The sequence below is a fragment of the Lithobates pipiens genome, unplaced genomic scaffold (assembly GCF_037356315.1).
Source record: "Lithobates pipiens isolate NorthernLeopardFrog02 unplaced genomic scaffold, aLitPip1_a1.2 Scaffold_35, whole genome shotgun sequence".
In the NCBI taxonomy this organism is placed as follows: domain Eukaryota; kingdom Metazoa; phylum Chordata; class Amphibia; order Anura; family Ranidae; genus Lithobates; species Lithobates pipiens.
Genome location: NW_027507811.1, coordinates 17,225,580 through 17,244,307, shown reverse-complemented (window position 1 = coordinate 17,244,307; position 18,728 = coordinate 17,225,580). Strand labels below are relative to the sequence as shown.

The 18,728-nt window shown below is 44.5% G+C and overlaps 1 protein-coding gene across 1 annotated transcript in view; it reads left to right on the top strand.

Annotated features, from left to right (window-relative positions):
- LOC143955398 (uncharacterized) overlaps window positions 1–18,728 on the top strand; it is a 95,313-nt gene that overhangs the window by 64,790 nt on the left and 11,795 nt on the right. Inside the window, exons 13-16 of the mRNA XM_077465453.1 lie at window positions 2,480–2,620; window positions 2,753–2,927; window positions 7,026–8,231; window positions 13,490–13,566. Of these exons, the coding sequence (XP_077321579.1) occupies window positions 2,480–2,620; window positions 2,753–2,927; window positions 7,026–8,231; window positions 13,490–13,566 (1,599 nt within the window). The remainder of the gene's footprint in view (window positions 1–2,479; window positions 2,621–2,752; window positions 2,928–7,025; window positions 8,232–13,489; window positions 13,567–18,728) is intronic.

The window sequence follows — 18,728 nt, the reverse complement described above, 5'->3', positions numbered from 1 at the left end:
CGGCGGTGCTGCATTTATGGCAACGGCGGTGCTGCATTTATGGCAACGGCGGTGCTGCATTTATGGCAACATGGGTGCTGCATTTATGGCAACGGCGGTGCTGCATTTATGGCAACGGCGGTGCTGCATTTATGGCAACGTGGGTGCTGCATTTATGGCAACGTGGGTGCTGCATTTATGGCAACGTGGGTGCTGCATTTATGGCAACGTGGGTGCTGCATTTATGGCAACGTGGGTGCTGCATTTATGGCAACGTGGGTGCTGCATTTATGGCAACGTGGGTGCTGCATTCATGACAACGGGGTTTGCTGCATTCATGACAACGTGGGTGCTGCATTCATGACAACGGGGTTTGCTGCATTCATGACAACGGGGTTTGCTGCATTCATGACAACGGGGTTTGCTGCATTCATGACAACGGGGTTTGCTGCATTCATGACAACGGGGTTTGCTGCATTCATGACAACGGGGGTACTGCATTTATGGCAATGAGGGTGCTGCATTTATGGAAACGTGGGTGCTGCATTTATGGCAACGGCGGTGCTGCATTTATGGCAACGGCGGTGCTGCATTCATGGCAACAGGGTTTGCTGCATTCATGGCAACAGGGTTTGCTGCATTCATGGCAACAGGGTTTGCTGCATTCATGGCAACAGGGTTTGCTGCATTCATGGCAATGGGGGTGCTGCATTCATAGCAACATGGGAGATGCATTAATGGCAACAGGGGGTGCTGCATTCACGGTAATGGGGTTTGCTGCATTCACGGCAACGAGGGTGCTACATTCATGGCAACGGGGGTGCTGCATTCATGGCAGTGGGGTTTGCTGCATTCACGGCAACGTGGGTGCGGCATTCATGGAAATGGGTTTGCTGCATTTATGGCAATATGGGTGCTGCATTCATGGAAATGGGTTTTCTGCATTCATGGCAATATGGGTGCTGCATTCATGGAAATGGGTTTGCTGCATTTATGGCAACGGCGGTGCTGCATTTATGGCAACGTGGGTGCTGCATTTATGGCAACGGCGGTGCTGCATTTATGGCAACGGCGGTGCTGCATTTATGGCAACGTGGGTGCTGCATTTATGGCAACGTGGGTGCTGCATTTATGGCAACGTGGGTGCTGCATTTATGGCAACGTGGGTGCTGCATTTATGGCAACGTGGGTGCTGCATTTATGGCAACGTGGGTGCTGCATTCATGACAACGGGGTTTGCTGCATTCATGACAACGGGGTTTGCTGCATTCATGACAACGGGGTTTGCTGCATTCATGACAACGGGGTTTGCTGCATTCATGACAACGGGGTTTGCTGCATTCATGACAACGGGGTTTGCTGCATTCATGACAACGGGGTTTGCTGCATTCATGACAACGGGGTTTGCTGCATTCATGACAACGGGGTTTGCTGCATTCATGACAACGGGGTTTGCTGCATTCATGACAACGGGGTTTGCTGCATTCATGACAACGGGGTTTGCTGCATTCATGACAACGGGGGTACTGCATTTATGGCAATGAGGGTGCTGCATTTATGGCAACGGCGGTGCTGCATTCATGGCAACGGCGGTGCTGCATTCATGGCAACAGGGTTTGCTGCATTCATGGCAACAGGGTTTGCTGCATTCATGGCAACAGGGTTTGCTGCATTCATGGCAACAGGGTTTGCTGCATTCATGGCAACAGGGTTTGCTGCATTCATGGCAACAGGGTTTGCTGCATTCATGGCAACAGGGTTTGCTGCATTCATGGCAATGGGGGTGCTGCATTCATAGCAACATGGGAGATGCATTAATGGCAACAGGGGGTGCTGCATTCACGGTAATGGGGTTTGCTGCATTCACGGCAACGAGGGTGCTACATTCATGGCAACGGGGGTGCTGCATTCATGGCAGTGGGGTTTGCTGCATTCACGGCAACGTGGGTGCGGCATTCATGGAAATGGGTTTGCTGCATTTATGGCAATATGGGTGCTGCATTCATTGAAATGGGTTTGCTGCATTTATGGCAATATGGGTGCTGCATTCATGGAAATGGGTTTGCTGCATTAGAGGCAATGTGGGTGCTGCATTCATGGCAATGGTGTGGCTGAATTCATGGCACTGATTAGGCTGCATTGATGGGCACTGACCCTTATTTTACTTCACAGTTCTTTATTTAAAATGTAAGATTTTTTTCCTGAAACTTCCTTTTTAAAGTGAAGGTGCGTGTTATAAGCCAATAAATACGGTATATCCAAATAATATGCCCAAACTCACCTCTTCACCACACACAGCCACAAAGGCAAGAAAATTCTTGTTGGGCAGTGTATTAGTGCTTGAATGAACACCCTTAGACCGAATTTTAATGGTTTAAAGAATGTCAGACAAAATGGTCGGCCCTCGAGCATGTTCACTTCATCAAATCTGGCCATCTTTGAAAAAAGTTTGGACACCCCTGCTCTATGTTATCTAATTTTGATAATTTTTGTGGTGTAGGGTGAAGAACTCAAAGGTGAGATAAAAGTTGAAAAAGAAGAGACATTGGTCATGGAAGATCGGCAGTCCGTGGAGGAGGGTGGCCACCTGTGTTCCCAGGATTCCATCAAGAAAGATGACGATTATTTACACCACGATGAGGTAGATAGGACTAGGCCTAAAAACTCCAACAATGACTCCAAAACAATTCTATTATTTGAGATTACATTCTTCCACAATATGTAATCTCTTGCTTCTTTCTACAAATGTTTTCTCTCATCTTTTGGGGTTTAGGCTGAAGAACTGAAAGACATCAAAGTTGAAGTTAAAGAAGAAGAGGAAGAAGAAGAAGAAGAAGAAGAAGAAGAAGAAGAAGAGAGGTTGGTGAGTGGAGATCAGCAGTCTATGGAGGAGGGGAAGATGACTATAAAAAGTAAACATGAGGAACCTTCTCTACATATCAACACAAGTAAGTAATAAACTCTAAATGCAGAAATAGTTCCCATTTTCCTTTTATGAATATAACATATTAATTTAGAGTGTTACGTGGATTGAAAAATACAAATGTCCATCAAGTTCACCCCCTCAAAAAAAAAAAAAAAGCGGTTGATCCAAAGGACGGCATAAATCCTTCTAATGCCGCGTACACACGAGTGGACTTTTTGACGGACTAGGTCCGACGGTCTTCCCGACGGACTTTGGGTGGAGTTCTGACGGACTTTCCAAATGAACAGACTTGGCCACACACAATCACACCAAAGTCCGACGGATTCGAACGTGATGACGTACGACTGGACTAGAATAAGGAAGTTCATAGCCAGTAGCCAATAGCTGCCCTCGCGTCGGTTGTTGTCTGTTTCGATCGGATTTGAGTCCGTCGGAAAGGTTTGAAACATGTTTTATTTCTAGGTCCGTCGGACTTTTGGGTAAAAAAAAAAAAAAATTACGCTGGAGCCCACACACGATCGAATTGTCTGACAGATTCCGGGTCTGCTGGCCCTAGTCTGCCGGAAAGGCCGATCGTGTGTGTACGCGGCATAGCGGACAATCCGATATCATCCAAGAACAACATTCCTCGATGTTCCCAACAATTGAGGAGGAGATACTGTACACCATATGAAAGGTCCATCTCCATTCCTCAATATAACGTCATGTTCCCTACAAATGAGGAGGAGATACTGTACACCATATGAAAGGTCCATCTCCATTCCTCAATATGAATGAATGAATGAATGAAATGAATGAATGAATGAAATACTTATATAGCGCACAATGCGAACTGAATCGCCTCTAGGCATAACGTCATGTTCCCAACAAATGAGGAGGAGATATTGTACATCATAACGTCAGATATAACGGAGATATTGTACATCATAACGTCATGTTCCCAACAAATGAGGAGGAGATATTGTACATCATATGAAAGGTCCATCTCCATTCCTCAATATAACGTCATGTTCCCAACAAATGAGGAGGAGATACTGTACACCATATGAAAGGTCCATCTCCATTCCTCAATATAACGTCATGTGCCCAACAAATGAGGAGATACTGTACACCATATGAAAGGTCCATCTCCATTCCTCAATATAACGTCATGTTACCGACAAATGAGGAGATACTGTACACCATATGAAAGGCCCATCTCCATTCCTCGATATAACGTCATGTTCCCTACAAATGAGGAGGAGATACTGTACATCATATGAAAGGTCCATCTCCATTCCTCAATATAACGTCATGTTACCGACAAATGAGGAGGAGATACTGTACACCATATGAAAGGTCCATCTCCATTCCTCAATATAACGTCATGTGCCCAACAAATGAGGAGATACTGTACACCATATGAAAGGCCCATCTCCATTCCTCAATATAACGTCATGTTCCCAACAATTGAGGAGGAGATACTGTACACCATATGAAAGGCCCATCTCCATTCCTCAATATAACGTCATGTTCCCTACAAATGAGGAGGAGATACTGTACACCATATGAAAGGCCCATCTCCATTCCTCGATATAACGTCATGTTCCCTACAAATGAGGAGGAGATACTGTACACCATATGAAAGGTCCATCTCCATTCCTCAATATAACGTCATGTTCCCAACAATTGAGGAGGAGATACTGTACACCATATGAAAGGCCCATCTCCATTCCTCAATATAACGTCATGTTCCCTACAAATGAGGAGGAGATACTGTACACCATATGAAAGGCCCATCTCCATTCCTCAATATAACGTCATGTTCCCAACAATTGAGGAGGAGATACTGTACACCATATGAAAGGCCCATCTCCATTCCTCAATATAACGTCATGTTCCCTACAAATGAGGAGGAGATACTGTACACCATATTAAAGGTCCATCTCCATTCCTCAATATAATGTCATGTTCCCAACAAATGAGGAGGAGATACTGTACATCATATGAAAGGTCCATCTCCATTCCTCAATATAACGTCATGTTCCCAACAAATGAGGTGGAGATACTGTACACCATATGAAAGGTCCATCTCCATTCCTCAATATAACGTCATGTTCCCAACAAATGAGGAGGAGATACTGTACATCATATGAAAGGTCCATCTCCATTCCTCAATATAACGTCATGTTCCCAACAAATGAGGTGGAGATACTGTACACCATATGAAAGGTCCATCTCCATTCCTCAATATAACGTCATGTTCCCAACAAATGAGGAGGAGATACTGTACATCATATGAAAGGTCCATCTCCATTCCTCAATATAACGTCATGTTCCCAACAAATGAGGAGGAGATACTGTACATCATATGAAAGGTCCATCTCCATTCCTCAATATAACGTCATGTTCCCAACAAATGAGGTGGAGATACTGTACACCATATGAAAGGTCCACCTCCATTCCTCAATATAACGTCATGTTCCCAACAAATGAGGAGGAGATACTGTACATCATATGAAAGGTCCATCTCCATTCCTCAATATAACGTCATGTTCCCAACAAATGAGGTGGAGATACTGTACACCATATGAAAGGTCCATCTCCATTCCTCAATATAACGTCATGTTCCCAACAAATGAGGAGGAGATACTGTACATCATATGAAAGGTCCATCTCCGTTCCTCAATATAACGTCATGTTCCCAACAAATGAGGTGGAGATACTGTACACCATATGAAAGGTCCATCTCCATTCCTCAATATAACGTCATGTTCCCAACAAATGAGGAGGAGATACTGTACATCATATGAAAGGTCCATCTCCATTCCTCAATATAACGTCATGTTCCCAACAAATGAGGTGGAGATACTGTACACCATATGAAAGGTCCATCTCCATTCCTCAATATAACGTCATGTTCCCAACAAATGAGGAGGAGATACTGTACATCATATGAAAGGTCCATCTCCATTCCTCAATATAACGTCATGTTCCCAACAAATGAGGTGGAGATACTGTACACCATATGAAAGGTCCATCTCCATTCCTCAATATAACGTCATGTTCCCAACAAATGAGGTGGAGATACTGTACACCATATGAAAGGTCCACCTCCATTCCTCAATATAACGTCATGTTCCCAACAAATGAGGAGGAGATACTGTACATCATATGAAAGGTCCATCTCCATTCCTCAATATAACGTCATGTTCCCAACAAATGAGGTGGAGATACTGTACACCATATGAAAGGTCCATCTCCATTCCTCAATATAACGTCATGTTCCCAACAAATGAGGAGGAGATACTGTACATCATATGAAAGGTCCATCTCCATTCCTCAATATAACGTCATGTTCCCAACAAATGAGGAGGAGATACTGTACATCATATGAAAGGTCCATCTCCATTCCTCAATATAACGTCATGTTCCCAACAAATGAGGAGGAGATACTGTACACCATATGAAAGGTCCATCTCCATTCCTCAATATAAGGTCATGTTCCCAACAAATGAGGTGGAGATACTGTACAACATATGAAAGGTCCATCTCCATTCCTCAATATGACGTCATGTTCCCAACAAATGAGGAGGAGATACTGTACACCATATGAAAGGTCCATCTCCATTCCTCAATATAAGGTCATGTTCCCAACAAATGAGGTGGAGATACTGTACACCATATGAAAGGTCCACCTCCATTCCTCAATATAACGTCATGTTCCCAACAAATGAGGAGGAGATACTGTACACCATATGAAAGGTCCATCTCCATTCCTCAATATAACGTCATGTTCCCAACAAATGAGGAGGAGATACTGTACAACATATGAAAGGTCCATCTCCATTCCTCAATATAATGTCATGTTCCCAACAAATGAGGAGGAGATACTGTACACCATATGAAAGGTCCATCACTTTTCTTCATTTTGCTTTCATGTTTCCAAGAAGTGAGGTGGGGGAAGGTAGATCTCCAGTCTTACGATGTTCAGTGCACAAACACTGTTGCGTGGTTTAGGTTTATGGTATCCTTTATCTGGTTTATATTCTTATTTGCACCAAATTTCCTGCCAGAGCGCTAAAAAACTTTTGAAGAATTCTTAAAATATTTACAGTATTTAAAAATTATTTTCCAACAGATGGACACTATGTCTGGAATATCTCTGAGGGACATCCTATTGTATCTCCAGATTATAATGGAATCGCACAATGTGCTTCAGGAAAAACTTCCATTACTCTAACTATACATCAAAGACCTTCCCAATTGGAAGGATCAATGGATCCCTCCAATCCTAAACAATCGTCTAACCAATCAGATATTGTTTCTCCAGATACCTCTAAAACCTCTCAAAGGGCTAATAGATCAAAAGGACCATCTAAATCCATAGAATCTTCTTTAAGGCATAAAAGAACCCACACAGGAGACCGTTCCTTGTCATGTTCGGTGTGTGGGAAATCATTTGCCGAAACCAGCACACTTTATAGACACCAGAGAATTCACACAGGTGAGCGTCCTCATTCATGTTCGGAGTGCGGGAAAAGGTTCTTTGAGAAAGGAAAACTTCTTACGCACCAAAGAATTCACACAGGTGAACGTCCTTATTTATGTTCAGAGTGCGGGAAATGTTTCACTGAGAAACAGCTGCTTCAAAAACACCAGAGAATTCACACAGGTGAACGTCCTTATTCATGTTCAGAGTGCGGGAAAAGTTTTATTCAGAAAGGGAACTTTCTTAAGCACCAACGGAGTCACACAGGTGAGCGTCCCTATTCATGTTCGGAATGCGGGAAAAGATTCATTGTGAAATATGGACTTGTTAGACACCAGAGGATTCACACAGGGGAGCGCCCTTATATATGCTCGGTGTGTGGGAAATGTTTGACAGAGAAAACAACATTCCTTTTGCACCAGAGAATTCACACGGGTGAGCTTCCATATTCATGTTCAGAGTGTGGAAAATGTTTTGCTGTAAAGAAATCACTTCTTACACACCAGAGAATTCATACGGGCGTGCGTCCTTATTCCTGCCTAATGTGCGGGAAATGTTTTAATGTGAAAGACGGGCTTGTTAGGCATCAGAGGATTCACACGGGCGAGCGTCCCTATCCGTGTTTAGAGTGTGGGAAGTGTTTCGTTGAGAAGGGAAGCCTTCTTAGACACCAGGGATGTCACACGGGTGAGCGCCCTTATTCGTGTTCAGAGTGCGGGAAATGTTTCGGCGAAAAAGCAAGCCTTCTTAAACACCAGAGAATTCACACGGGGGAGCGTCCTTTTTCATGTTCAGAGTGCCGGAAAGGTTTCATTCAGAGAGGAGACCTTCTTAAACACCAGAGAATTCACACGGGCTAGCACGCTTTTCAGCCTATAGGAAGCATTTCATCTGAAAGATGGCCTTGCTAAAGAGAGTCAATTTCAACCCAGACTCCATCCAGGTCATGCCTCCAACATGTTTCGCCCCACCAATGAGGCTTAGTCATGGAGGTCTTGAGCAGCTGAGGCTGCTTTCACTACAGAGTTCAACCCTTAACCCTGCAAGCCTCAGATTTTCCAGGGAAGGGGGACAGAAGGGCCTAATAGTACACTATGCCACTATGAACCCGCACCATAAATGGTTGTGCCGCTCCAGGCTCTTATCGGTCCAGGTCCGGTAACTCACACTGAGAGTGCAGGCTGAGGAACAGCTTGTCTCAGCTCACTAAATGCAAGCACTAGGAAAGGAAACGTCCCAGGTGCCGCATAGCCAACAAAACCCAGTGATATCTGTGGTGAAAACAGCCTTAGCCCAGTCTCCATCCAGGCCATGCCTCCAACGTGTTTCGCCCCACCCACGAGGCTTAGTCATGGAGGTCATGAGCAGCTGAGGCTGCTTTCACTACAGATACCACTGGGTTTAACCCTCAACCTCGTAACCCTCAGATTTTCCAGGGGAGGGGGGCAGATAGGCCCAATGGTATACTTTGCCACTATTAACCCACACCAAAATATTCAGGATGCCGCTCCAGGCTCCTATCGGCCCAGGTCCGGTAACACACGCTGAGAGTGCAGGCTGGGGAAGAGGTTGTCTTGGCTCGCTAAATGTAGGCATAAGGAAAGAAAATGTCCCAGGTGCCGCACATCCAGCAAAACCCAGCGATATCTGTAGTGAAAAGCAGCCTCAGACCAGACTGCATCCAGACCATACCTCCAACGTGTTTCGCCCCACTCACAAGGCTTAGTCATGGAGGTCTTGAGCAGCTGAGGCTGCTTTCACTACAGATACCACTGGGTTTTGTTGGATGTGTGGCGCCTGGAACATTTTCTTTCCCCATGCTTGCATACAATACCACTGTATGTTTGCCTGCCTTCAATATTGTGCCACTGTGGGGTATTGAGGGCATGGCAAAAATACAGATTTTTTTTGCAGGTATGATATGATATTCTCACATCCGCAGGGTTTAAAGGAACTAAACCCTCATATCCTTTTTAGCCAAGGAGGCTGCCATCTTAGCCTCTGTTTGACCTGCAACTGCCATGGTGCTGCACATATAATCAGTTATGATGCCAGCCATTTGACAAAGGGAACCAAACTGATACTTAGGCAAAAAACACAAGCAATGGCAGCAAAAATGAGAAAATAAAGTGCAGGAACTTCCATTCAGGATTTCTCTTTCACCAATGGACTCTTCTGTAAGTTTCTATGGGCCGCTGAACCCATTTCATCTATGGACTTTCCTGTAGGTTGCTTTAGGCTAGAGGTCTCCAAACTTTCCTAAACAAAGGGCCAGTTTACTGTCCTTCAGGCTTCAGGGGAGCCAGACTGTGGCCTGTGGGAGTAGAAAATGCCCCAGTGTCAGTGGAAGTAAACAATGCTCCATTCTTGGTGTCAGTGGGAGAAATAGTGCCCCATTGATGGTGTCAATTGGAGGAATAGTGCCCCATCATTGGTGTCAGTGAGAAGAATAGTGCCCCATCAGTGGTGTCAGTAGGAGAAATCTTGCCCCATTAATGGTGTCAGTGAGATGAATAGTACTCCATAGATGGTGCCAGTGGGAGGAATTGTGCCCCAAGGGCCAGATAGAGGCAAGCAAAGGGTCAAATCTGTCTCCCGGGCCACAGTTTGGAGACCAATGCTTTGGGCTGATCAACAAATTTCACCAATGGACATTTCTGTAGGTTGCCATAGGCTGATGAACCCGTTTCACCAATGGACTCTTCTGTAGGTTGCCGTAGGCTGCTGAACCCGTTTCACCAATGGACTGTTCTAGCGGTTGCCATAGGCTGATGAACCCATTTCACCAATGGACTGTCCTAGAGGTTGCCGTAGGCTGCTGAACCCATTTTACCAATAGACTGTTCTAGCGGCTGTTATAGGCTGATGAACCCATTTCACCAACGGACTATTCTAGAGGTTGCCATTGGCTGATGAACCCATTTCACCAATGGACTATTCTAGCGGTTGCCGTAGGCTGCTGATCCCATTTCACCAATGGACTTTTCTGTAGACTGCTGAATCCATTTTGCCAATGGACCTTTCTGTAGAATGCTATAGGCTGCCGAACCCATTTCACCAATAAACTTTTCTGTAGGTTGCTATAGGCTGTTGAACCCATTTCACTTATGGACTTTTCTGTAGGCTGCTGAACCCGTTTCACCAATGGACTTTTCTGTAGGCTGATGAACCCATTTTATCAATGGACCTTTTTATAGTTTGATATAGGCAACTCTAACCATTTCACCAGAGATGCCTACAGAAAACTCTGGGCATCACATACATAGACCGTATCACAAAAGAAGAAATCTCGAAGTGCTGTGGTATACAGAAGCTAAAAAAATCAGGGGCTACCCATCCACCTGCCTACCCAAAATTGCAATGTACTGGATGCCACCACACAAGGAAGACCACCAACAACCTGGTGGTCCACCTTTAAAACAATCCTGAAAGCCATTGAGGTTCCATGGGACGAGGCTGAACTGGCCACAACTGACAGAATTTGATGGACAGCACTTACTGCCCAATGCGCCAAATTGGGCAAGAGGAACTAAGTCTAAGTATAGGCTGTGGTGCATCACTGCTTCTCTTTTACTTAAGAAACAGTTTTTTTATTGATACAGCTAATGTATAATTTATAAAGTCGCTATATATTTTTCACCTAAGATTCACACATTTTCCAAATGAATAATTATAATACAGGATTTATATAGCACTAACAGTTTGTACAATACAAAGGAAGACAGTCTAGTTACAATGCAATTCGATCGAAGAGAGCTAGGGGGCCCTGCACGTGAGAGCTTACAATCTAAAGGGAAGTGATATAAAGGGTAAGCACTGTGGCAGGGGTTGAGTTGATTGAGGAAGGTAAAAGTTCAATTGTTAGGTGGGGGCGTGGGATAGGCTTTCCTGAAGAGATGAGTTTTCGGGGATCCCCTAAAGGCAGAGTAGACGATAGATGGACAGTTTGGGGATAGGGTGTTCCAGAGGATGGGAGAGGCTCTGGAGAAGTCCTGGAGAAGAACACGGGAGGAGACGACGAGGGAGTTAGAGAGCAGAAGGTCTTGGGAGGAGCAAGGTGGATGGTTTCTAGAGGTTGACGATGTAGCCGAGGGCAGAGTTGTGAATGGCTTTGTAAATTATTTATAATAAAGTGGAACTAAACCCATCCATTTAACAGTTGCAAAAAACAGTTCTGTTACCGGCATGCCGGGAGTGCCAACTGTCACAGTTGCTTGTGCTCTCAACCCAACTGTCAAACCATCAAATGGCCGGTGTCCGTACTGACCACATGTGCAGCATCATGGCAGCTGAAGATCAAACACAGGCCAAGATGGCACCATCCTTGGCTGTAAACAGTAGGAGGGTTTAGTTCCGCTTCAATTATGTTTACAAATGTGTGACCTGTTGGTGTAAGTTGGGTGAATCTTGGGTGAAAACATTGATAAATAGAACTCTTAAAGCTTAATTTTATTGTATGTTATTCATTTCTCATGAGTTTTTAAAATAAACAAGAAAGCTCCGCACTTTACAATATTTTGTTCTCAGTCCAATTTTTTTTTTTTAGATGATCAGGATTCTTACATGATCGGAATGTGATCAGTTCATAGAGATTCACCCATTGGTGTTTTAGTAACCACCAGCCGACCAGCGCACAATGATTTATGTCGGCACAATGGCACGGATGGGCAAATGGCCGTACCAGTACGTCTCCTTTAAGATGCAGCATTGTGGGCGCGCCCCCGCCGGTTCCCGCTGACCCGATGTCCGCCGGGAGCCCACGATCGTGTCACGGAGCGGAAGAACGGGGAGATGCCTTTGTAAACAAGGCATTTCCCCGTTCTGCCTTGTGACATGACAGGGGCCTACTGCTTCCTGTCATTGGGAGCCGTGATCGCTGTCATGTCAGTGGTAGCCCACCCCCCCCCACAGTTAGAATCACTCCTTAGGACACACTTAACCCCTTGATGGCCTCCTAGTGGTTAACTCCTTCCCTGCCAGTGTCATTTACACAGTAATCAGTGCATTTTTATAGCACTGATCGCTGTATAAATGACAATTGTCCCAAAATAGTGTCCGATATGTCCGCCATAATGTCGCAGTCCCGATAAAATTTGCAGATCGCCGCCATTACTAATTTAAAAAAATAATAATAAAAATGCCATAAATCTATCCCCTATTTTGCAGACGCTATAACTTTTGCGCAAACCAATATACGCTTATTGCGTTTTTGTTTTTTTTTACCAAAAATACGTAGAGGAATAAATATCGGAATAAAATGAGAACAAAATGATTATTTTATATATTTTTGAGGGATATTTATTATAGCAAAAAGTAAAAAAATATTGTTTTTTATTTTCTAAATTATCGGTCTTTTTTTGTTTATAGCGCAAAAAATAAAAACAGCAGAGGTGATCAAATACCACCAAAAGTAAGATCTATTTGTGGGGAAAAAAGGACGTCAGTTTTGTGTGGGAGCCACGTCGCACGACTGCGCAATTATCAGTTAAAGCGACGCAGTGCCGGATTGCAAAAAAAAAGTGCTCAGGTCAGGAAGGGGGTAAAATCTTCCGGGGCCAAAGTGGTTAATGAGATGGAGAGTCCAGAAGGTCCAGTTCTGTACAGGTGACAGCGGACGTATACATGGAGCCACTACAAATGCCACATATAATATTCCCAGTGCTGCCATCTTGGCTATCCTACTCGTGATCACATTCATAGGCTCCTTCATTTTATAGTCATTATCGGTGGTTATAAACCAAAAAGAAGGAAAAGCAGACTTTGACTACCAACCCCTTTACAAGAAAAGAAATAAAAAAACAATAACATTTATGACACCTCAGAATAAAAATGTAAAATAAAACATATTTATACTTTATTCGTGAACAGAATAAAAATCAGATACATTGTAAAAATCTTGGCCAAGATTAAATTGTATACACTGTAGATATGTGCTATTCGATACGTTTTTCGGACAAAATTTTTTTTTCCCATGGGTTCTGATGTGTCTAAATTTCAAAATAGACATAGAAACAAATGGCAATGAATCCGACAAAAGTTATAATTAATTTCTTTCATTCGGATGAAGCCATTTTACAATTTGTTTGATAATGATCTGAATTTATTGTAAATAGCTGTGGTTGTTAAGGAAAAGGCGGCTGTCGCATCCTTAACAACCATGGTTCGTTTGCTGTCAACAGGTTTCCTTGCTGTGAGTAGAATGTGAGCAGAACACGGGGGGGTACCAGGCCCTTCAGGTTTGGTATGGATTTAGAGGAGAACCCCCAACACCAAAATGTGTGAAAAAAAATGGCGATTGGTCCTCCCCTAACCCCGTACCAGAACAAGGGGTGGTGCCCCCCCCCAAAGTGCCTTGTCCCCAAGTTGATGAGAACAAGGGCCTCTTCCCCATAACCCTGGCCCAGTGATCCCCTGTCCTGTCACTCACCGAATTCCAGGTAAACATGGGTTTTCCCGGGTGGGAAATCCCGCTGTCAGCAGATGAGTTATGGTTGTTAAGGAGCAGGCGGCCGCCACGTCCATGACAACGGGGAGTACCGGACCCTTCAGGTTTGGTATGGATTTTGAGAAGAACCCCAACACCAAAATGTGTGGAAAAAAATGGCACTTGGTCCTCCCCTAACCCCGTACCAGACCACGGGGTGGTGCTTTGAGGAAGGGGGGCTTCCCCCCAAAGCGCCTTGTCCCCAAGTTGATGATAACAAGGGCCACTTGCCCATAACCCTGGCCCAGTGATCCCCTGTCCTGTCACTCACCGAATTCCAGGTAAACATGGGTTTTCCCGGGTGGGGAATCTCGCTGTCAGCAGATGAGTTATGGTTATTAAGGAGCAGGCGGCCGCCTGCTCCTTAACAACCATGACTCATTTCCTGTCAGTGGGTTTCCCTGCTGTGTGTGAGCAAAACAACGGGGAGTACCAGACCCTTCAGGTTTGGTATGGTTTTTGAGAAGAACCCCAACACCAAAATGTGTGAAAACAAATGGCGCTTGGTCCTCCCCAAACTCCGTACCAGACCACGGGGAGGTGCTTTTGAGGAAGGGGGGCTTCCCCCCAAAGCGCCTTGTCCCCAAGTTGATGAGAACAAGGGCCACTTGCCCATAACCCTGGCCCAGTGATCCCCTGTCCTGTCACTCACCGAATTCCAGGTAAACATGGGTTTTCCCGGGTGGGGAATCTCGCTGTCAGCAGATAAGTTATGGTTGTTAAGGAGCAGGCTGCCGCCTGCTCCTTAACAACCATGACTCATTTCCTGTCAGTGGGTTTCCCTGCTGTGTGTGAGCAAAACAACGGGGAGTACCAGACCCTTCAGGTTTGGTATGGTTTTTGAGAAGAACCCCAACACCAAAATGTGTGTAAACAAATGGCGCTTGGTCCTCCCCAAACTCCGTACCAGACCACGGGGAGGTGCTTTGAGGAAGGGGGGTGTCCCCCAAAGCGCCTTGTCCCCAAAATGATGAGAACAAGGGCCTCTTCCCCATAACCCTGGCCCAGTGATCCCGTGTCTTGTCACTCGCCGAATGCCAGGTAAACATGGGTTTTCCTGGGTGGGGAATCCCGCTGCAGGCAGCCGCCACATCCTTAACAACCATTACTAATTTCCTGTCAGCGGGTTTCCCTGCTGTTGGCAGAATGTGAGCAAAGCAACAAGAGTACCAGACCCTTCAGGTTTGGTATGGATTTTGAGAAGAACCCCAACACAGAAATGTACAAAGCAAGGTCCATGAAGACATGGATGAGTGAATTTTGGGGTGGAGGAACTTGACTGGCCTGCACAGAGTCCTGACCTCAACCTTATAGAACACCTTTTGGGATGAATCAGAGCGGAGACTGTGAGCCAAGCCTTCTTGTCCAACATCAGTGCCTGACCTCACAAATGCTCTTCTGGAAGAATGGTCAAACATTCCCATAGACACTCCTAAACCTTGTGGACGTCCTTCCCAGAAGAGTTGAAGCTGTTATAGCTGCAAAGGGCGGGGCCAACTCAATATTGAACCCTACGGACTAAGACTGGGATGCCATTAAAGTTCACATGCGTGTAAAGGCAGGCGTCCCAATACTTTTGATAATATAGACTATATTGTCAAAAAGTATTGGGACGCCTGCCTTTACACGCATGTGAACTTTAATGACATCCCAGTCTTGATATATATATAAAAACATATGTATGCTTACATTTATGTCGTTTTTCGGTTTGTCTCTTCATATTATTATAGCTAATATTATTCCTAATATCACCATTAATATTATCAGAATAACCCATTATAGGACCAAATATATTTATAATTTAATAATAAGTAGGGGGGAATAAAAAAAAAACCCTATTTATTTCAGTGCCGCATCTTCATTCACATATATTTTATTTATTTATATTTTTTATTATAACTTTTCATTTGTCAAGTATCCAGTAAAATATGCAAAATATTAAGAATCTCCTAGATTGTAAGCTCTAACGAGCAAGGTCCTCTGATTCCCCCTGTCTTGAATTGTATTGTAACGTCTACCCTAATGTTGTAAAGCGCCGCGTAAACTGTCGGCGCTATATAAATCCTGTATTATAATAATAACGAATGCACCAAAAAGAAGCTGTCACTTTATACAAAAAAAAAAAACATAGGCCGCAGTTCTAAAAACGTCCAGAAGGTGGGGATCTCACTTATTGTTCAGGGAACGCCGAGCAGCGAGATGATACCAAACAAAGAACAGAATTGAAGCGCTACAGACAGGAAGTTCCGGGTCAGAGGTCAGTCTGGAGAAGGAGGAGAGGAGACGTTAGAGCTGGCAGAGAGGGTAATAAGATATTGTATTCTACTTATACCCGGGAACCCCCCGTCATGTCCGAATTCTTCCTCCATAGTCACCGTGTTGTCTATTTATAGTACGTCTCCAACCTAAATATAGAACCATTTATCCAACTGTCCATCCAAAGCCTCTGGTTTATAGACCAGATACATCCTAAATATAGAACCATTTATCCAACTGTCCATCCAGAGCCTCTGGTTTATAGACCGGATACATCCTAAATATAGAACCATTTATCCAACTGTCCATCCAGAGCCTCTGGTTTATAGACCGGATACATCCTAAATATAGAGATTTTTATCCAACTGTCCATCCAGAGCCTCTGGTTTATAGACCGGATACATCCTAAATATAGAACCATTTATCCAACTGTCTATCCAGAGCCTCTGGTTTATAGACCGGATACATCCTAAATATAGAACCATCTATCCAACTGTCCATCCATAGCCTCTGGTTTATAGACTGGATACATCCTAAATATAGAACCATTTATCCAACTGTCCATCCAGAGCCTCTGGTTTATAGACCGGATACATCCTAAATATAGAACCATTTATCCAACTGTCCATCCAGAGCCTCTGGTTTATAGACCGGATACATCCTAAATATAGAACCATTTATCCAACTGTCCATCCAGAGCCTCTGGTTTATAGACCGGATACATCCTAAATATAGAACCATTTATCCAACTGTCCATCCAGAGCCTCTGGTTTATAGACCAGATACATCCTAAATATAGAACCATTTATCCAACTGTCCATCCAGATCCTCTGGTTTATAGACCGGATACATCCTAAATATAGAGATTTTTATCCAACTGTCCATTCCAGAGCCTCTGGTTTATAGACCGGATACATCCTAAATATAGAACCATTTATCCAACTGTCTATCCAGAGCCTCTGGTTTATAGACCGGATACATCCTAAATATAGAACCATTTATCCAACTGTCCATCCAGAGCCTCTGGTTTATAGACCGGATACATCCTAAATATAGAACCATTTATCCAACTGTCCATCCAGAGCCTCTGGTTTATATATTGTATATTCTAATGATAATTGGTGCCATCTAGTGGACAAATGCTGTATTTTAACTTAGTGAAAAACATTCGAACAGTATCGGAAATAGCCTAATAACCTTCCTTTTTTTCTTTTTTTTTTTTTGGTTTCATTTTTTGTTTTTGCCTCTTTCACACAGAATAAATGTACATGCACTTTCACCGTGCAAATTGCTATGCAAATTTTTGTTTATATAAATACACCTCACAAATCATCTCACAAAAGGTTACTAAATAGTGAAGCAAAGGGAAGATTTGAAGTGTAAAAATAGCAGACATGTAATGAAGGACTGCAAAATGGAGATGAGCTCCCGGTTCGGTTTGAACCACGTTTTGATTGAATTTTGCTAGTTCGGTCCTTCGATGAACGGCCAAACTAAATGGGCGCTTGGCTTAGCTGAACCTCTGCCTGCAGCGGGAATTGAAACATTTAGTTAGTAGTATTCTTAATGCTGCTGAATGGGACAGCTTTCCGCTCGGGTTGGTTGTTCGGAAGATGACAGCCGCTGACGTTCTAGCAACTGTGACTTATCCCTGCCCAAACCCATTTAGATGTCAGCCAGGGATTCCCAGCTGACAGGTAAATGGAAACAAAGAGGTGCTGAGAGCATAAAAATCTAAAGTCTTGGGGGGGCCTCCCCAACATTTATACCAGACCCTTCAGGTCAGATATGGATTTTAACCTCCTCCCGCCAATGCTATAGCTAGATGACGGCTACAGCGAGGGTCTTAATTGCTGGGAAGGCGCCAATAGACGTCCTCCCGTGCATAAGCTGCCTGGGTGTGTGCGGCGCGCTCTGTGATCACCGAGTCAATGAGACCCGGTTGTTCACAGTTCTGAGTAAGGGGCTAATAGACGTCCTCCCGTGCATGAGCTGTCTGCGGGTGGCGCACTCTGTGATCACTGGGTCGATGAGACTCGGCGGATCACAGTTCGGAGTAAGCGGCCGATCCCAGGCCCCTTACCATGTGATCAGCTGTCAGCCAATGACAGCTGATCACATGATGTAAACAAAATATCAGTAATCGGCTGTTGACAGAGGTACATCGGTTGCGAACAGGGAGAGGCACTTCTGCTATGCAGTGCCACCTGCCAGTGAATATCAGTGCCACCTACAGGTGCATATTAGTGCCACCTATCAGTGCCTCATCATCAGTGCCACGTATCAGTGCAGCCCATCAGTACCCATCAGTGCAGTCCATCAGTGCAACCCATCAGTGCAGCCCATCAGTGCAACCCATCAGTGCCTCATCATCAGTGCCACGTATCAGTGCAGCCCATCATTACCCATCAGTGCAACCCATCAATACCCATCAGTGCAGCCCATCAGTGCAACCCATCAGTGCAACCCATCAGTACAGCCCATCAGTGCCTCATCATCAGTGCCATATATCAGTGCAGCCCATCATTACCCATCAGTGCAACCCATCAGTGCAACCCATCAGTACCCATCAGTGCAACCCATCAGTGCAGCCCATCAGTACAGCCCATCAG